This window comes from Panthera pardus, unplaced genomic scaffold, assembly GCF_024362965.1.
Source record: "Panthera pardus isolate Hobbes unplaced genomic scaffold, ASM2436296v1 HiC_scaffold_12, whole genome shotgun sequence".
In the NCBI taxonomy this organism is placed as follows: domain Eukaryota; kingdom Metazoa; phylum Chordata; class Mammalia; order Carnivora; family Felidae; genus Panthera; species Panthera pardus.
Window position 1 is genome coordinate 94,227,883 of NW_026526677.1, and position 15,287 is coordinate 94,243,169.

The 15,287-nt window shown below is 39.8% G+C and overlaps 2 protein-coding genes across 2 annotated transcripts; one reads left to right on the forward strand and one right to left on the reverse strand.

Moving 5' to 3' along the window:
• Positions 1-599: 599 nt before the first annotated feature.
• Positions 600-1,736, forward strand: LOC109257336 (olfactory receptor 10S1). The gene is given in 3 exon segments (XM_019433366.2): positions 600-1,073; positions 1,075-1,297; positions 1,300-1,736. Coding segments are annotated over 3 exon segments (1,134 nt in total).
• A 12,351-nt stretch (positions 1,737-14,087) lies between these two features.
• LOC109257375 (olfactory receptor 147-like) lies at positions 14,088-15,020 on the reverse strand. The gene has a single exon (XM_019433404.2). The coding sequence runs from the start codon at positions 15,018-15,020 to the stop codon at positions 14,088-14,090; it is 933 nt and encodes a 310-aa protein (XP_019288949.2).
• Positions 15,021-15,287: the final 267 nt, after the last annotated feature.

Consider the following 15,287-nt stretch of genomic DNA (forward strand, 5'->3'; position numbering starts at 1 on the left):
AAAAGGCCGAAACAACTTACAGGAATAACGAGAAATGTACTTAACAATTTGTCCTTATAATTATTCAGCCAATTCTCTAAGGCTTCGTTGCCACACACTTGAGAATTGGCCGTGGGTACCTATAATTCAAAGAGCTCTCTTTGGGTGAGGAACGGATTGAACCAGTAGGCCCCCATCTGACGTAACAGCACCTAAACTCTGAGCAAGTATCCCCAGAAGATGGGATACAACTCCCTGATGGCAACGGCAATAAGATCCTGCTTATCTACTTCCACAATATGGCAGAGAAAATGAGGAGAGTGAGGGCATCTCAGTTCCGGAATATTTGCGAAAAAGATATGGTCCACGAGAGTAAGATTTGCGAATCCATATTTATATTGGTGTTATTTAGGGAATGCACTTCGCCAAATAATTGTTACAGTCCTTTATGTGCCTCAAAAAGATTGGGGGTCCCCTACTGAAATATGCAGCAGCAAAAAAACACTAGAACAGGTCCAAAGGACAAAATGAACCTGTCTGTCTCTCATTTATGGGGCAAGACCAAGCTGACATAGCCCAGGGGCTAATGACATTTCAGGAAGGAGGAATGGTTGTTGATTATGTCTGTTGGTGACAGTTGTGTCACAAAGGGGATAAGTAGCCACTCCGTGTGTGAGGAGAGGGCCACGGAGACAGAGGCCCCCAACCAGGCTGTGCTGAGCCACTTCTTCCTGGAGGGTCTCATGTACACAGCTGAACATCCTGGCCTCTTCTTCCTTCTCTTCCTCCTCATCTACAGCATCACCTTGACTGGGAATCTCCTCATTCTCATAACTATGAACTCTGAGCCTCACCTCTGCTCCCCTATGTACCACTTCCTGGGGCATCTCTCCTCCCTGGATGCCTGTCTGTCCACAGCGACAGTGCCCAAGGTCATGGCAGGTTTCCTGACGGTGCATGGGAAGGTGATCTCCTTTGAGGGCTGTGCGGTTCAGCTTTACTGCTTCCATTTCCTGGCCAGCACTGAGTGCTTTCTATACGCCCTCACCGCCTACGACCGCTGCCTAGCTATCTGCCAACCCCTACACTACCCAGGGGGACATGAACAGACGGATGTGTGCAGGGCTGGCTGGGATCACTTGGGCCATAGGTGCTGGGCACTCTGCCGTCCACACCGCCCTCACCTTTCGCCTGCTCTACTGTGGTCCTCACCACATCGCCCGCTTCTTCTGTGACATGCCCCCCGTGCTGAAGCTGGCCTGCGCAGACACCACCATCAGTGAGCTCGTCACGCTTGCCAACATGGGCCTTGTGGCGGCAGGTGTCTTCCTTTCATCATCATACCGGACGAGTTTATTGCGGCGGCCGTGCTGCGGGTCCGCCCTGCCCAGGGCCGGCAGCGTGCCTTCTCCACCTGCACCTCCCACCTCTCCGTGGTGCTGCTGAACTACATGCCACCTGTATGCATCTATCTGCAGCCTCGCTCCTCGGGGGCAGGGGCTGGGGCCCCTGCTGTCTTCTACACAATCATCACCCCCACGCGCAACCCTTTCATTTACACTCCGCGGAACGAGGAGGTCAGGCGGGCTCTGCAAAGACTTCTGCGCGGAGGCTGCCGAGAGTCCCCAGCCCACCCCCTGACCTGCGTAGTGACTCTTAATGTGCCCGCCAAGAAAACGACTAGCCCCGGAGCAAAATGGGGAGGGGAAATCATTCAAGTGAAAATCAGCACCACTGAGTTTCAGCTTAGCCATTGAACTTTCCCCCCTCCCTTTGGCCAAGCGACATTTATCAATGTCTCAGTCACAAACTCTTCATCTATACATGGAAAGATTGCTTAGGTGATGTCTAACCTCCAAGATCTAGGTTCCATGGCTCAGAGGTACGTGGAATGCTCTTTGTTTTAGTAAGTGATTCTTTTTTATTTCATATGCAACAATTTGATTAAATTAGTAGCACATATTAAAGAATACTGATAATGGGGCACCTGGGTGGCTCAATCTGTTAAGCATCTGACTTCAGCTCAGGTCATGATCTCACTGCTCATGGGTTCGAGTCCTGCGTCGGGCTCTGTGCTGACAGCTCAGAGCCTGGAGCCTGCTTTGGATTCTGTGTCCCCCTCTCTCTCTGCCCCTCCCCTGCTCATGCTCTGCCTCTGTCTCTCAAAAATAATAAACGTTGAAAAAAAATTTGTTTAAAGAATACTGATAATGAAGATGTAATCAACAAATAAGAAATGAAAATGTACCTGTGTATCACCTAGCTTAAGAGAACAAACCACATTTTTAAGATAATAAAATACAATTACAAAGAGAAAAATGACTTGCTCAAGGTCACCTAGAAAGTGTCATCATCTTTATTTTCCCACTCAGGATGTATAATGAAATAGTAGAAATAACGTGGATTTTGAAGTCAGTTAGACCTACCAGTATTCTAATCCTGATCCCACCAGTAGTAGATGTAGAATCTTGTGCAAACTTTTTAATAATACACAATGTCTTCTATTAATAGTAATGTTGGGGTGCATGGGTGGCTCAGTCGGTTAAGCCTCCCACTTCAGCTCAGGTCATGATCTCACAGCTGGTGAGTTTGAGCCCCATGTTGGGCTCTGTGCTGACAGCTCAGAGCCTGGAGCCTGCTTTGGATTCTGTGTCTCCCTGTCTCTCTGCCCTGTTCTTTCTCTCTCTGTCTCTCAAAAATGAATTTTGAAAATGTTTTAAAAAAATAGTAATGTTAAAAATAACTACTTTGTAGGCTTTTATAATGAGTAAATGATATAATTATGTTAAGTGCCTGTGCAAAATAAATGTTCCCATTTCTTACCAAGCAGGCTAAAGATGTCAAAGAGAACTTATTATACTAGCTAAGGTTCAAAGTATCTCTGAAGAACTGGCAGGGTTTTGATATCTCTGTCGAACATGGAGGAAGCAACTACAAAAATATATGTACTTCTAGACTTTGAGGTGACAAATAATAACTCAAGGCTCTAGTTAGAGCAGCTTGCCATATGAATGGGTGGAGCCGTGCTGTATTCAAAAAAGGGTGTGAATGACCCTGAACTACTCTATGGACTGAAAAAGGGCTTTGAATGTCAGACTAAAGAGTTTGGATTATGCACCAGGCAATCTGCCTCTTTATTGCTCCTGTCCTTTAGGAAGAAGAAGTCACATTCATAAATGCTAAAACATGGGATACGTGGAAGAGAGAGGAAAAGACAAATGGTGGAATGACCAGTTAATAGACTATTATAACATCCTAGACATGAGAGAAAACATTGTCTAACTTGCGTGATAACATTGGAGATGGGGAGGCATTTTACAGAATTGTGTTACAGGTGTTTTAAAGGGAACAGACTGAAAGAGTGTCGGAACTGGAACAGTAATCATAATCATTTTGGCCACACACATGTGCAAGGGACTGTACCTATTACTTTATATTATTTCTCCTTAGAACTATATTTGAGAAAATGTTATTGATCACATTATACAGACAAGGAAACTGAGACTGAGGGAGGTGATGTAATTTTTCCAAGGTCATGCAGCCAGTAATAATTGGAGCCAGGATTTCAACTCACATCTCTGTGGCTTCAGAGCCCTCACATTCCGATTATACCATAATATCTTAGACAGTTGAATCTAGCCTTTGCTGTTAATAAACTCCCAATTACCTTAGAGGTCTCAATGTCATGGTAGACCTTTAACTAAGGGAAGTCTTCTTTGAGATAATTATTCCTTGACCTTTAAATAGCTCCTTAAACTCTTGGGTAAATCAATGGCAGATGATGGGAGACAAGTATCTTACTGTGAGAATGGCAGCTTACAAACAAGCAAGGAGAGAAAGAAGGTGATAAGGGATTAGATTTGGAGTCATCAGTATGAACTCATGTTTAACGTAACATAGCTACAGATGATTGCATATGGACATATTTCGAGAAATGTACACACACACACACACACACACACACACACACACACATACACCCTTGTTCTGTCAGCTTAGAGGGCCTAGAAGCAATGATACCCTAGTAACAGCAAGTAAATCTAATGCCCAGACATTGGTTTCTAATGGTGTTCTCCAAAAAAAAAAAGAACAAGAAGAAAAAGAAACCAGGAAAGGAACTTGGGCAGAAAAGATCAGCCTGGAGCATTTTGTAGTGGCACAAAGCAAAAAAGTACTAAACTATACACACACACACACACACACACACACACACACACAGATAGGGTTATGTCAGAGACACAAGAACCAATTGAAAGGGTTCTCAATGGCCAAAATTTGAATAATGTGAGCAACAGAATAAATAAAGCAGTAATGGATTATAATTTAAATGTGAAATAGGGGCTCCTGGGTGGCTCAGTTGGTTAAGCCTCTGACTCTTGATTTGGCTCAGGTCATGGTCTTGGGGTTCCTGAGTTTGAGCCCTGCAATGAGCTTTTCACTGACAACCTGCTCGGGATTCTCTCTCTCCCTCTCTCTCTGCCCCTCCCCCACTTGTATTCACAGTCTCTGAAAATAAATAAATAAACTTAAAAAATAATAAAAATTTAAATATAAAATAAAAAATAAATGTCTCAGTCCTCTGTGATATAAATGACTGACTGAATGAATGAATGAATAAGTAAATAAATAAATAAGGAGCACAGACAAATCCCCACCGCAGAAGCCCAAAGAACACAGAAGAAAAGAAATAAAAATGACAAGAGCAAAATTATATAAGCCAGAGACAATGTCTATAATCCACATGCCCAACAAATGACTTCCTGGAACAAATCTAGAATGTATTTAAGAAGAAAAAACTAGGGGCGCCTGGGTAGCTCAGTCGGTTGAGCGTCCAACTTTGGCTCAGGTCATGATCTCACTGCTCATGAGTTCAAGCCCCACATCAGGCTCTGTGCTGACAGCTCAGAGCCTGGAGCCTGCTTCGGATTCTGTGTCTCCCTCTCTCCCTGCCCTCCCCCACTTGTGCATGCTCTGCCTTTCTCTCTCAAAAATAACTAAACATTTTTAAAAAAGGAAAAAAGAAAAAGAAAAACTCTCAAAACTCAACAGTAAAAACAACAACAGCAATGCCAAAACAGAAAATGGGCAAAAGATATGAAGAGACCAGTCACTGAAGAGGACATATGCCTACCAAATAAGCACATGAAAATATGTTCAATATCATCGGGGATTTAGAGTAATAAAAATTAAAACCACAATGACATATCAGTTCACATCCATCAGAATGACCAAAATGAAATATAGTCGCAATACCAAATGATGGCATAGATGTGGAGGAACTGGATCCTTCGTATATTGCTGGAAGGAATGGAAAGTTGTACCATAGCAACTCTGGAAAGATTTTGGCAGTTTCTTTTTCTCTCTGTCTCTCTCTTTTTTTCCTCAATCTAAATTCACTTTCTTTTTCTTTTTTTTACTGAGATATAGTTGACATATAATACTGTGAAAATTTATGGTGTATAATGTGTTCATTTGATATATTTATATACTGCAATATGATTGCCACCATAGCATTAGCTAATACCTCTATCACATCATGTAGTTCTTTTTTTGCAGTGAGAACAATTAAAAGCTAATCTCTTAGCAAACTTGAAGTTTATAATCGTGTTGCTGAATATAATCACTATGCTGTGTGTTAGATCTCAAAGATTTATCTACTAGTTGCAAGTTCGTACCCCTAAACAATGTCTCCCCAGCCCCTGGTAACCACCATTTTACTGTTTTTCCAAGCTTGTTTTTTTTTTTTTTTTTTAGATTCTACATGTAAATCGTGTCATATGGTATTTGTCTTTCTTCTTCTGATTTATTTCACTTAACATAATGCCCTCAGGGTCCATCCATATTGTCAAAATAGCAGAATTTTCTTCTTTCTCAAAACACTTAAACATGCAACTACCACTCAACCCAGCAATTGCACTCCAGGGCATTGATCCTAGAAATATTTACACAAAAAAAATATGCATAAATGTTTTAGCAGCTTTATCCATAATAGCCAAAACCTGGAAAGAACTGGGATTTCCTTCCAAGTGTGAATGGTTAAATTATCATACTTCCACATCATAAAATACAACCCAGTAATAAAAAGACAACTATTAATACATGCAACAATTTTAATAAATATTCAGACAATTAAACGGAGTGAAAAAAATGTCAAAATGTTATGTACTGTATGATTCCATGTGTGGAACATTCTGGAAATGGCAAAATTGTAGAAATAATGAGCAAATTAGTGACTGCTAGGTGTCAAGGAGGGGGTGGGATTGAGAGAGAAGTGAATTTGGCTATAAAAGGGTAATGTCAAGATCCTGGTTGTTTGATACTATTGTTTTGCAAGATGTCACATGGGGAGGAAATCAGGTAGATGATACACAGGACCTCTCTTTATTACTTCTTACGGTTGCATATGTATCTACAATTATATCAAAATAAAAACCTTAATCAAAAAAGACTAAGCCAAAAAAAAAAAAGGAAGAAGAAAAGAAAACAGAAAACAGGACAACGTAACTCCAATAATGTACCAATATCATATTTAAAACAATTGGTTAAATATGTTAACATAATAAACTTTAGCTAGTGTCACTAATGTTTTGAACTTGACATGAAAATTTTTTCTTTAAAAACAAATTAGGCGCTCCTGGGGTGCTCAGTCAGTTAAGTGTCCGACTCTTGACTTCAGCTCAGGTCATGGTCTCATGGTTTGTGAGTTCGAGCCCTGCATCCGGCTCTGCACTGACAGTGTGGAACCTTCTTGGGTTGGGATTCTCTCTCTCTCTCTCTCTCTCTCTCTCTCTCTCTCTCAATAAATAAATAAATAAATAAACTTAATAAAAAATTAAAAACAAATTATATTTTAATTTTTTTTAAAAAAGTACCAAAGAGAAATTTTACAGCTAAAATTTACAATAAATGAAATAAACTCACAGAATGGGCTTCAGAGTAGATTAAAGACAACAGAGGAAAGAAACAGTGGACTCAGAAGTAAATCAAGAGAAACTATATAATGTGAATAACAGAAAAAAAAAAGACTAGATAAAAGTAAACAGGGCCTCAGAGACCTATGGAACAGTAACAAAACTCCTAATATTTATATCTTTGGAGTCACAGAAAGCAAAGGGAAGGTGAGTAATGCTAAAAACAACATGCAAAGACATAGCAGCTAAAATGTTCTCAAAATCGGTGGAAGACAGATTCAAGAGCTGTGCAAACCTCAGACAGAATAAATTCAAAGAAAGCCATGTCATGGCTCATCATAATCAAACCTTTGGAAACCAAAGCCAAACAAAATCTTCCATGAAGGTAGAGAGAAGTGACAAATTACCCACAGAGATACAATGACTAAGAGGACAGTGGATTCCCCATATAAAATAATGAAGGAAAGGGGCTTCCAGTGAAAGGAAAGAACTGCCAATTTTGACTTCTATATCCACTGGCAATATCCTTCAGGAATGAAGAAGAAATAAATACATTTTCAGAGGAAGGAAACCTAAGATTATTTGTCCTCAATATACTGATCCTTACAGAATGTAAGGTATACTTTACCTTACAGAATGTAAGGTAAGGTATACTTTACCTTACAGAATGTAAGGTATACTTTACCTTACAGAATGTAAGGTATACTTTACCTTACAGAATGTAAGGTATACTTTACCTTACAGAATGTAAGGTATACTTTACCTTACAGAATGTAAGGTATACTTTAAAAAGTATACCAAACAGAAAGGAAATGATCACAGGAGGAAGCTTGGAACTCCAGGAAGGAAGACCTTGTGACAGTGTAAAAATAGAGGTAAATATAACAGACTATCTTGAAGATTTTTTAAAACTATTTTTTGACATTTGAAGCAAAAGTACACCATCTGATATGACACTCAATGCTTGTAGAGGAAATACTAAAGACAGTTCTTTTTAATGGAATGGCATAAAAGGAAGTAAGTAGAAGCAAGTGTTCTCCACTTTACGGCAAGTCATAAAATGTCAATGCCAACAATGTAAGTTACATATGTATGTTGTGATACCTACAGTATACAGACAGATATACTTCAAATTACCAAGTATAAATCAAAGCTGAATTCTAAGAAAGATCAAGTAATCAATAAGAAGGCAAGAAAAGGGGAAACAGAGGAATAAGAAACAGTGGAAACAAATAGAAAACTAATAACACAATGGTAGGGTAAGCCCCTCAGACATCAAAAGATCAATAATGGTCTAAATAACGTAAATGGAGAGGCCAATTAAAAAGCAAAGATTTTAAAGGTCCATTTAAAAATGACCCAACCACAGGCTACCTGCAAGAAGCTTGCTTCAAATATAACAACATAGGTAGGTTGAAAGTAAAAGAATGGAAAATAATAAACCATACAAACATAATAAGTTGTAAAGGTTGTTTATATTTTCTTAACACAAGTCCATTATCAGATATATATTTTCTTGGTATATGATTTGACTTTTCATTTCCTTAATTGCATCTTACAATTTAATATTGAGTAGAGAAATAACTAAATCCGAAAAAGTCATGGACATGAAAAGTACAGCGTAGGGAGTATAGTCAATAATATTGTAACAACATTGTATGCTTGCAGATGGTAATTACATTTATCATGATGATCATTGCATCATGCATAGAATTGTCAATTCACTATGATGTACACCTAAAACTAATATAACAATGTATGTCCCCTATACTTCAATTAGAAAAAAGAAAGTAGGTACACTTTTCAAACAGGTATCTCAAGGAAGATATACAATTGGCTAATAAACATATGAAAAAATGTTCAGTATCAGTATGCATTAAGAATGTGCAAATTAAAACCAAAATGAGATACCACTGTACACCCACCAGAATGGCTATGATTAAAAAGAAAGACATTACTAAGTGTTGGCAAAAACATGCGGGAAAAATTGTCATGTATTGCCGGTGGGAATATAATAGTAAGGCCTCTTTGTTTTTGTTTTGTTTTGAATTTTTTTAACATTTATTTATTTTTGAGACAGAGAGAGACAGTATGAGCAGGGGAGGGGCAGAGAGAGAGAGGGAGACACAGAATCTGAAGCAGGCTCCAGACTCTGAACTGTTAGCACAGAGCCCGACATGTGACTCGAACCTGTGAACTGCGAGATCATGACCTGAGCTGAAGTCGGAGGCTTAACGGACTGATCCACCCAGTAGAGCCTCTTTTGAAAGCAGTAGGGCAGGTTCATAAAAAGTTAAACATAGACTTTCCATTTCACCCAGTAATTCTCCTCCCCACACTTTCATATAACCCTCTGAGAAGCACAGGGGCATTCATCAGTGACCAGCACTGCCAGATCCACACATCTCCCCTCCTCCTCGACCACTACCTCTGGGTCCAGATATCTTTGCTGACCTATCTTGAGTCTGAACTACTTTTCAACAAAGGGTTGCGGAATAATTAGATATCCATATGCAAAAACATTTACTCAGATCAACAGCCCACACCATATAGAAAAAGTAATTCAAAATGATCATGGGTTTAAACATCATGATACATAGAGAAGAAAACATAAGCAAAAAATCCTTGGGACTTTGGGATAAGCAAATATGACACCAAAAGTTCAATCCATTATTAAAAAATTGAGACATTAGAATTCATTAAAATTAATATTTTCTGCTCTTTGAGAGACACTATCAAGAGAATGAAAAGAGAAGATGGATTAGTGGAAAATATTTATGAATCATATGTCTGATACAGTTTGCATTCAGAAGACATAAAAAAATCCCAAATCTCAAGACTACGAAAACAACCCTATGTGCCCTAAGAGAGCACAGACACTGTGTGTCTTTTACTTCTGTGTCTGCGATGTTTAAAAACAGAGCCTGAGATCAGTTTCTTCATTTGTCTTTCTGTTGCTTCATTGTTAGTGTATAAGAATGCAACTGATTTCTGCACATTGATTTTGTATCCTGCAACTTTGCTGAATTCATGTATCAGTTCTAGCAGACTTTTGGTGGAGTCTATCGGATTTTCCATGTATAATATCATGTCATCTGCAAAAAGCGAAAGCTTGACTTCATCTTTGCCAATTTTGATGCCTTTGATTTCCTTTTGTTGTCTGATTGCTGATGCTAGAACTTCCAGCACTATATTAAACAGCAGCGGTGACAGTGGGCATCCCTGTCGTGTTCCTGATCTCAGGGAAAAAGCTCTCAGTTTTTCCCCGTTGAGGATGATGTTAGCTGTGGGCTTTTCATAAATGGCCTTTATGATCTTTAAGTATGTTCCTTCTATCCCGACTTTCTCAAGGGTTTTTATTAAGAAAGGGTGCTGGATTTTGTCAAAGGCCTTTTCTGCATCGATTGACAGGATCATATGGTTCTTCTCTTTTTTTTTGTTAATGTGATGTATCACGTTGATCGATTTGCGAATGTTGAACCAGCCCTGCATCCCAGGAATGAGTCCCACTTGATCATGGTGAATAATTCTTTTTATATGCTGTTGAATTCGATTTGCTAGTATCTTATTAAGAATTTTTGCATCCATATTCATCAGGGATATTGGCCTGTAGTTCTCTTTTTTTACTGGGTCTCTGTCTGGTTTAGGAATCAAAGTAATACTGGCTTCATAGAATGAGTCTGGAAGTTTTCCTTCCCTTTCTATTTCTTGGAATAGCTTGAGAAGGATAGGTATTATCTCTGCTTTAAATGTCTGGTAGAACTCCCCTGGGAAGCCATCTGGTCCTGGACTCTTATTTGTTGGGAGATTTTTGATAACCGATTCAATTTCTTCGCTGGTTATGGGTCTGTTCAAGCTTTCTATTTCCTCCTGATTGAGTTTTGGAAGAGTGTGGGTGTTTAGAAATTTGTCCATTTCTTCCAGGTTGTCCAATTTGCTGGCATATAATTTTTCATAGTATTCCCTGATAATTGTATCTCTGAGGGATTGGTTGTAATCATTCCATTTTCATTCATGATTTTATCTATTTGGGTCATCTCCCTTTTCTTTTTGAGAAGCCTGGCTAGAGGTTTGTCAATTTTGTTTATTTTTTCAAAAAACCAACTCTTGGTTTCGTTGATCTGCTCTACAGTTTTTTTAGATTCTATATTGTTTATTTCTGCTCTGATCTTTATGATTTCTCTTCTTCTGCTGGGTTTAGGCTGCCTTTGCTGTTCTGCTTCTATTTCCTTTAGGTGTGCTGTTAGATTTTGTATTTGGGATTTTTCTTGTTTCTTGAGATAGGCCTGGATTGCAATGTATTTTCCTCTCAGGACTGCCTTCGCTGCATCCCAGAGCTGATACATGAATTCAGCAAAGTTGCAGGATACAAAATCAATGTGCAGAAATCAGTTGCATTCTTATACACTAACAATGAAGCAACAGAAAGACAAATGAAGAAACTGATCCCATTCACAATTGCACCAAGAAGCATAAAATACCTAGGAATAAATCTAACCAAAGATGTAAAAGATCTGTATGCTGAAAACTATAGAAAGCTTATGCAGGTAATTGAAGAAGATATAAAGAAATGGAAAGACATTCCCTGCTCATGGATTGGAAGAATAAATATTGTCAAAATGTCAATACTACCCAAAGCTATCTACACATTCAATGCAATCCCAATCAAAATTGCACCAGCATTCTTCTCGAAACTAGAACAAGCAATCCTAAAATTCATATGGAACCACAAAAGGCCCCGAATAGCCAAAGTAATTTTGAAGAAGAAGACCAAAGCAGGAGGCATCACAATCCCAGACTTTAGCCTCTACTACAAAGCTGTCATCATCAAGACAGCATGGTATTGGCATAAAAACAGACACATAGACCAATGGAATAGAATAGAAACCCCAGAACTAGACCCACAAACGTATGGCCAACTCATCTTTGACAAAGCAGGAAAGAACATCCAATGGAAAAAAGACAGTCTCTTTAACAAATGGTGCTGGGAGAACTGGACAGCAACATGCAGAAGGTTGAAACTAGACCACTTTCTCACACCATTCACAAAAATAAACTCAAAATGGATAAAGGACCTGAATGTGAGACAGGAAACCATCAAAACCTTAGAGGAGAAAGCAGGAAAAGACCTCTCTGACCTCAGCCGTAGCAATCTCTTACTCGGCACATCCCCAAAGGCAAGGGAATTAAAAGCAAAAGTGAATTACTGGGACCTTATGAAGATAAAAAGCTTCTGCACAGCAAAGGAAACAACCAACAAAACTAAAAGGCAACCAACGGAATGGGAAAAGATATGTGCAAATGACACATCGGACAAAGGGCTAGTATCCAAAATCTATAAAGAGCTCATCAAACTCCACACCCGAAAAACAAATAACCCAGTGAAGAAATGGGCAGAAAACATGAATAGACACTTCTCTAAAGAAGACATCCGGATGGCCAACAGGCACATGAAAAGATGTTCAACGTCGCTCCTTATCAGGGAAATACAAATCAAAACCACACTCAGATACCACCTCACGCCAGTCAGAGTGGCCAAAATGAAGAAATCAGGAGACTATAGATGCTGGAGAGGATGTGGAGAAACAGGAACCCTCTTGCACTGTTGGTGGGAATGCAAATTGGTGCAGCCGCTCTGGAAAGCAGTGTGGAGGTTCCTCAGAAAATTAAAAATAGACCTACCCTATGACCCAGCAATAGCACTGCTAGGAATTTATCCAAGGGATACAGGAGTACTGATGCATAGGGGCACCTGTACCCCAATGTTTATAGCGGCACTCTCAACAATAGCCAAATTATGGAAAGAGCCTAAATGTCCATCAACTGATGAATGGATAAAGAAATTGTGGTTTATATACACAATGGAATACTACGTGGCAATGAGAAAAAATGAAATATGGCCTTTTGTAGCAACATGGATGGAACTGGAGAGTGTGATGCTAAGTGAAATAAGCCATACAGAGAAAGACAGATACCATATGGTTTCACTCTTATGTGGATCCTGAGAAACATAACAGAAACCCATGGGGGAGGGGAAGGAAAAAAAAAAAAAAAAAAGAGGTTAGAGTGGGAGAGAGCCAAAGCATTAGAGACTGTTAAAAACTGAGAACAAACTGAGGGTTGATGGGGGGTGGGAGGGAGGGCAGGGTGGGAGGGAGGGCAGGGTGGGTGATGGGTATTGAGGAGGGCACCTTTTGGGATGAGCACTGGGTGTTGTATGGAAACCAATTTGACAGTAAATTTCATATATTAAAAAATAAAAAAAAAATAAAAAATAAAAAAAAAAAAAACAGAGCCTGGTATAGGATAGGTGCTCAGCATCTGTTTACTCATTAAATAACTACATTGTTTGTGCCAGTAAACCTCTGAGACAAAAGGCGGAGTGAAAATAATAAAGGGAAAATGCTGATTGCTATGGGATTAGAGATTATTAGGTCTATTTGAGAAAAGGACAAACATTCTCCTACCAATAATTGGTAAATGTTTCTAGTAAAATTAATATAGCCTCTCCTAGTACCTATATTTCCTGCCCTGAAGTCCCAAGAGGTAAGACCCAGTATAGGTTCCCTTTAATCCTAATGGCTCTATAAAGTTACCTCAGTTTCTTGTCCTTAGGATCCAGCATCAGGAGTAAATCTCCATTTACCACAGTCCTTTGAGACCAGAGACCAGAGGCAGAAGAACATCTTCCTATTTTTATCTTCATTTGGGAAATGAAGGAATCTCCCCGAACAAAATGCCCTACAGCACTCAAATAGACCACTCTCATGGCCACCATAATCTTTCCATACAGGTTTATTGAACAAATGAATACAAGGCCAAATCCAAAGTCCACCAAAGTCCACATATCCAAGACAAAGCTTCACAGGAATTCCAGACATGCCTCAGTCAAAAATCCAAATGTTACCATTTTTGGATTTACCATCATTCAACCTTTTATACTTAAAACTTTATAACTTCTAAAAATAAGCTGGAGAATGGCAAATGAACTGTTTTTTTACTTCCTATGAAAGTACTTCCTATGATCCTCCTCCTCCTTGTATTGTCTTTGTGAAATAACTTATAAATAATTAGCTTAATTTACCCTATATTTGAATCATTTGCATTTCTACTTTGATTTCTTACTGTTCTCTCCATAGCTTCATACACTGTCTGCCTTTACTAGGAGTTGGCATCTGTAACTAACACCGTTTCTACTCAAGAGAACACCCTTTTCTTAAAAGTCTTACTCAGTGCAATTTTGACATCTTTGTTCCTCAGACTATAGATAAAAGGATTCAACATTGGCCCCACAATGGTATAAAAAACTGTGGATACCTTATCTTGATCCAAATACCCAGTAGAAAAAGGTCTTAGATACATGAATGCCGATGCTCCAAAGAAGAGAGAAACAGTAACTATGTGGGAGGTGCAGGTACTGAAGGCTTTGGACCTGCCCCCTGTAGAACGGATACGGAGGATGTTGGAGACGATCAAGATGTAAGAAATGGTGATGGTGAGACTGGGCATTATTACATTGATTCCCACCACAATGAAAACCACCAGCTCGTTGACGTAGGTGCTTGTGCAGGAGAGCTGAAGGAGAGGAGGTATGTCACACATGTAATGATGAATGATGTTGCCATCACAGAACGTGAGCCTCAGCATGCACCCGGTGTGGGCCATGGCACCCACAAACCCCATTGCATATGTTCCTGCCATCAGCATGAGGCAGACCCGGTGGGACATGATGGCCTTGTAAAGCAGGGGCTTACAGATGGCCACATACTGGTCATAGGCCATCGATGTCAAAATATAGCACTCATCAATGACAAAGAAGGAGAAGAAACAGAACTGAGCCACGCACTCCTCGTAAGAGATGGTGTTTTGCTTTACAAAACCTATCAGCATTCTAGGCATTATGACAGACGAGTAGCAGAGATCAATGAAGGAAAGGTTGAAGAGAAAGTAGTACATGGGAGTGTGCAGGTGAGGCTTCAGACCAATCAGAATAATCAAGCCCATGTTCCCCATCACGGTGACCACGTAGATTCCTAAGAAAATGAAGAAGAGAGGCAGCTGGAGTTCTGGCTGTTGTGTTAAACCCAGCAGGATAAACTGGGTCACTGAAGAGTCATTGCCTGCTGCCATTGTTCCCTAGGGCGTATCTGTGAGAACAGGACAGAGGGTGACATTAAAATGAGCCCCCAGCTCTCTTCCCCCAATCCCTCCGTAATGAGACAGAGTCCCAGAATGAGAAGGAACTCACACCCACCCTCCTGTGTGCCACTGCTGTCTCCATTGGATAAAGGCTGAGATTGTTTAAGGATGTCTATCAAAAACACCAGCAGGCAAGTGCTGTGGGGGTAAGACTGAGTACCCCTGTGAGGAATCAGGACTCCATCATCTCTGCTCTAC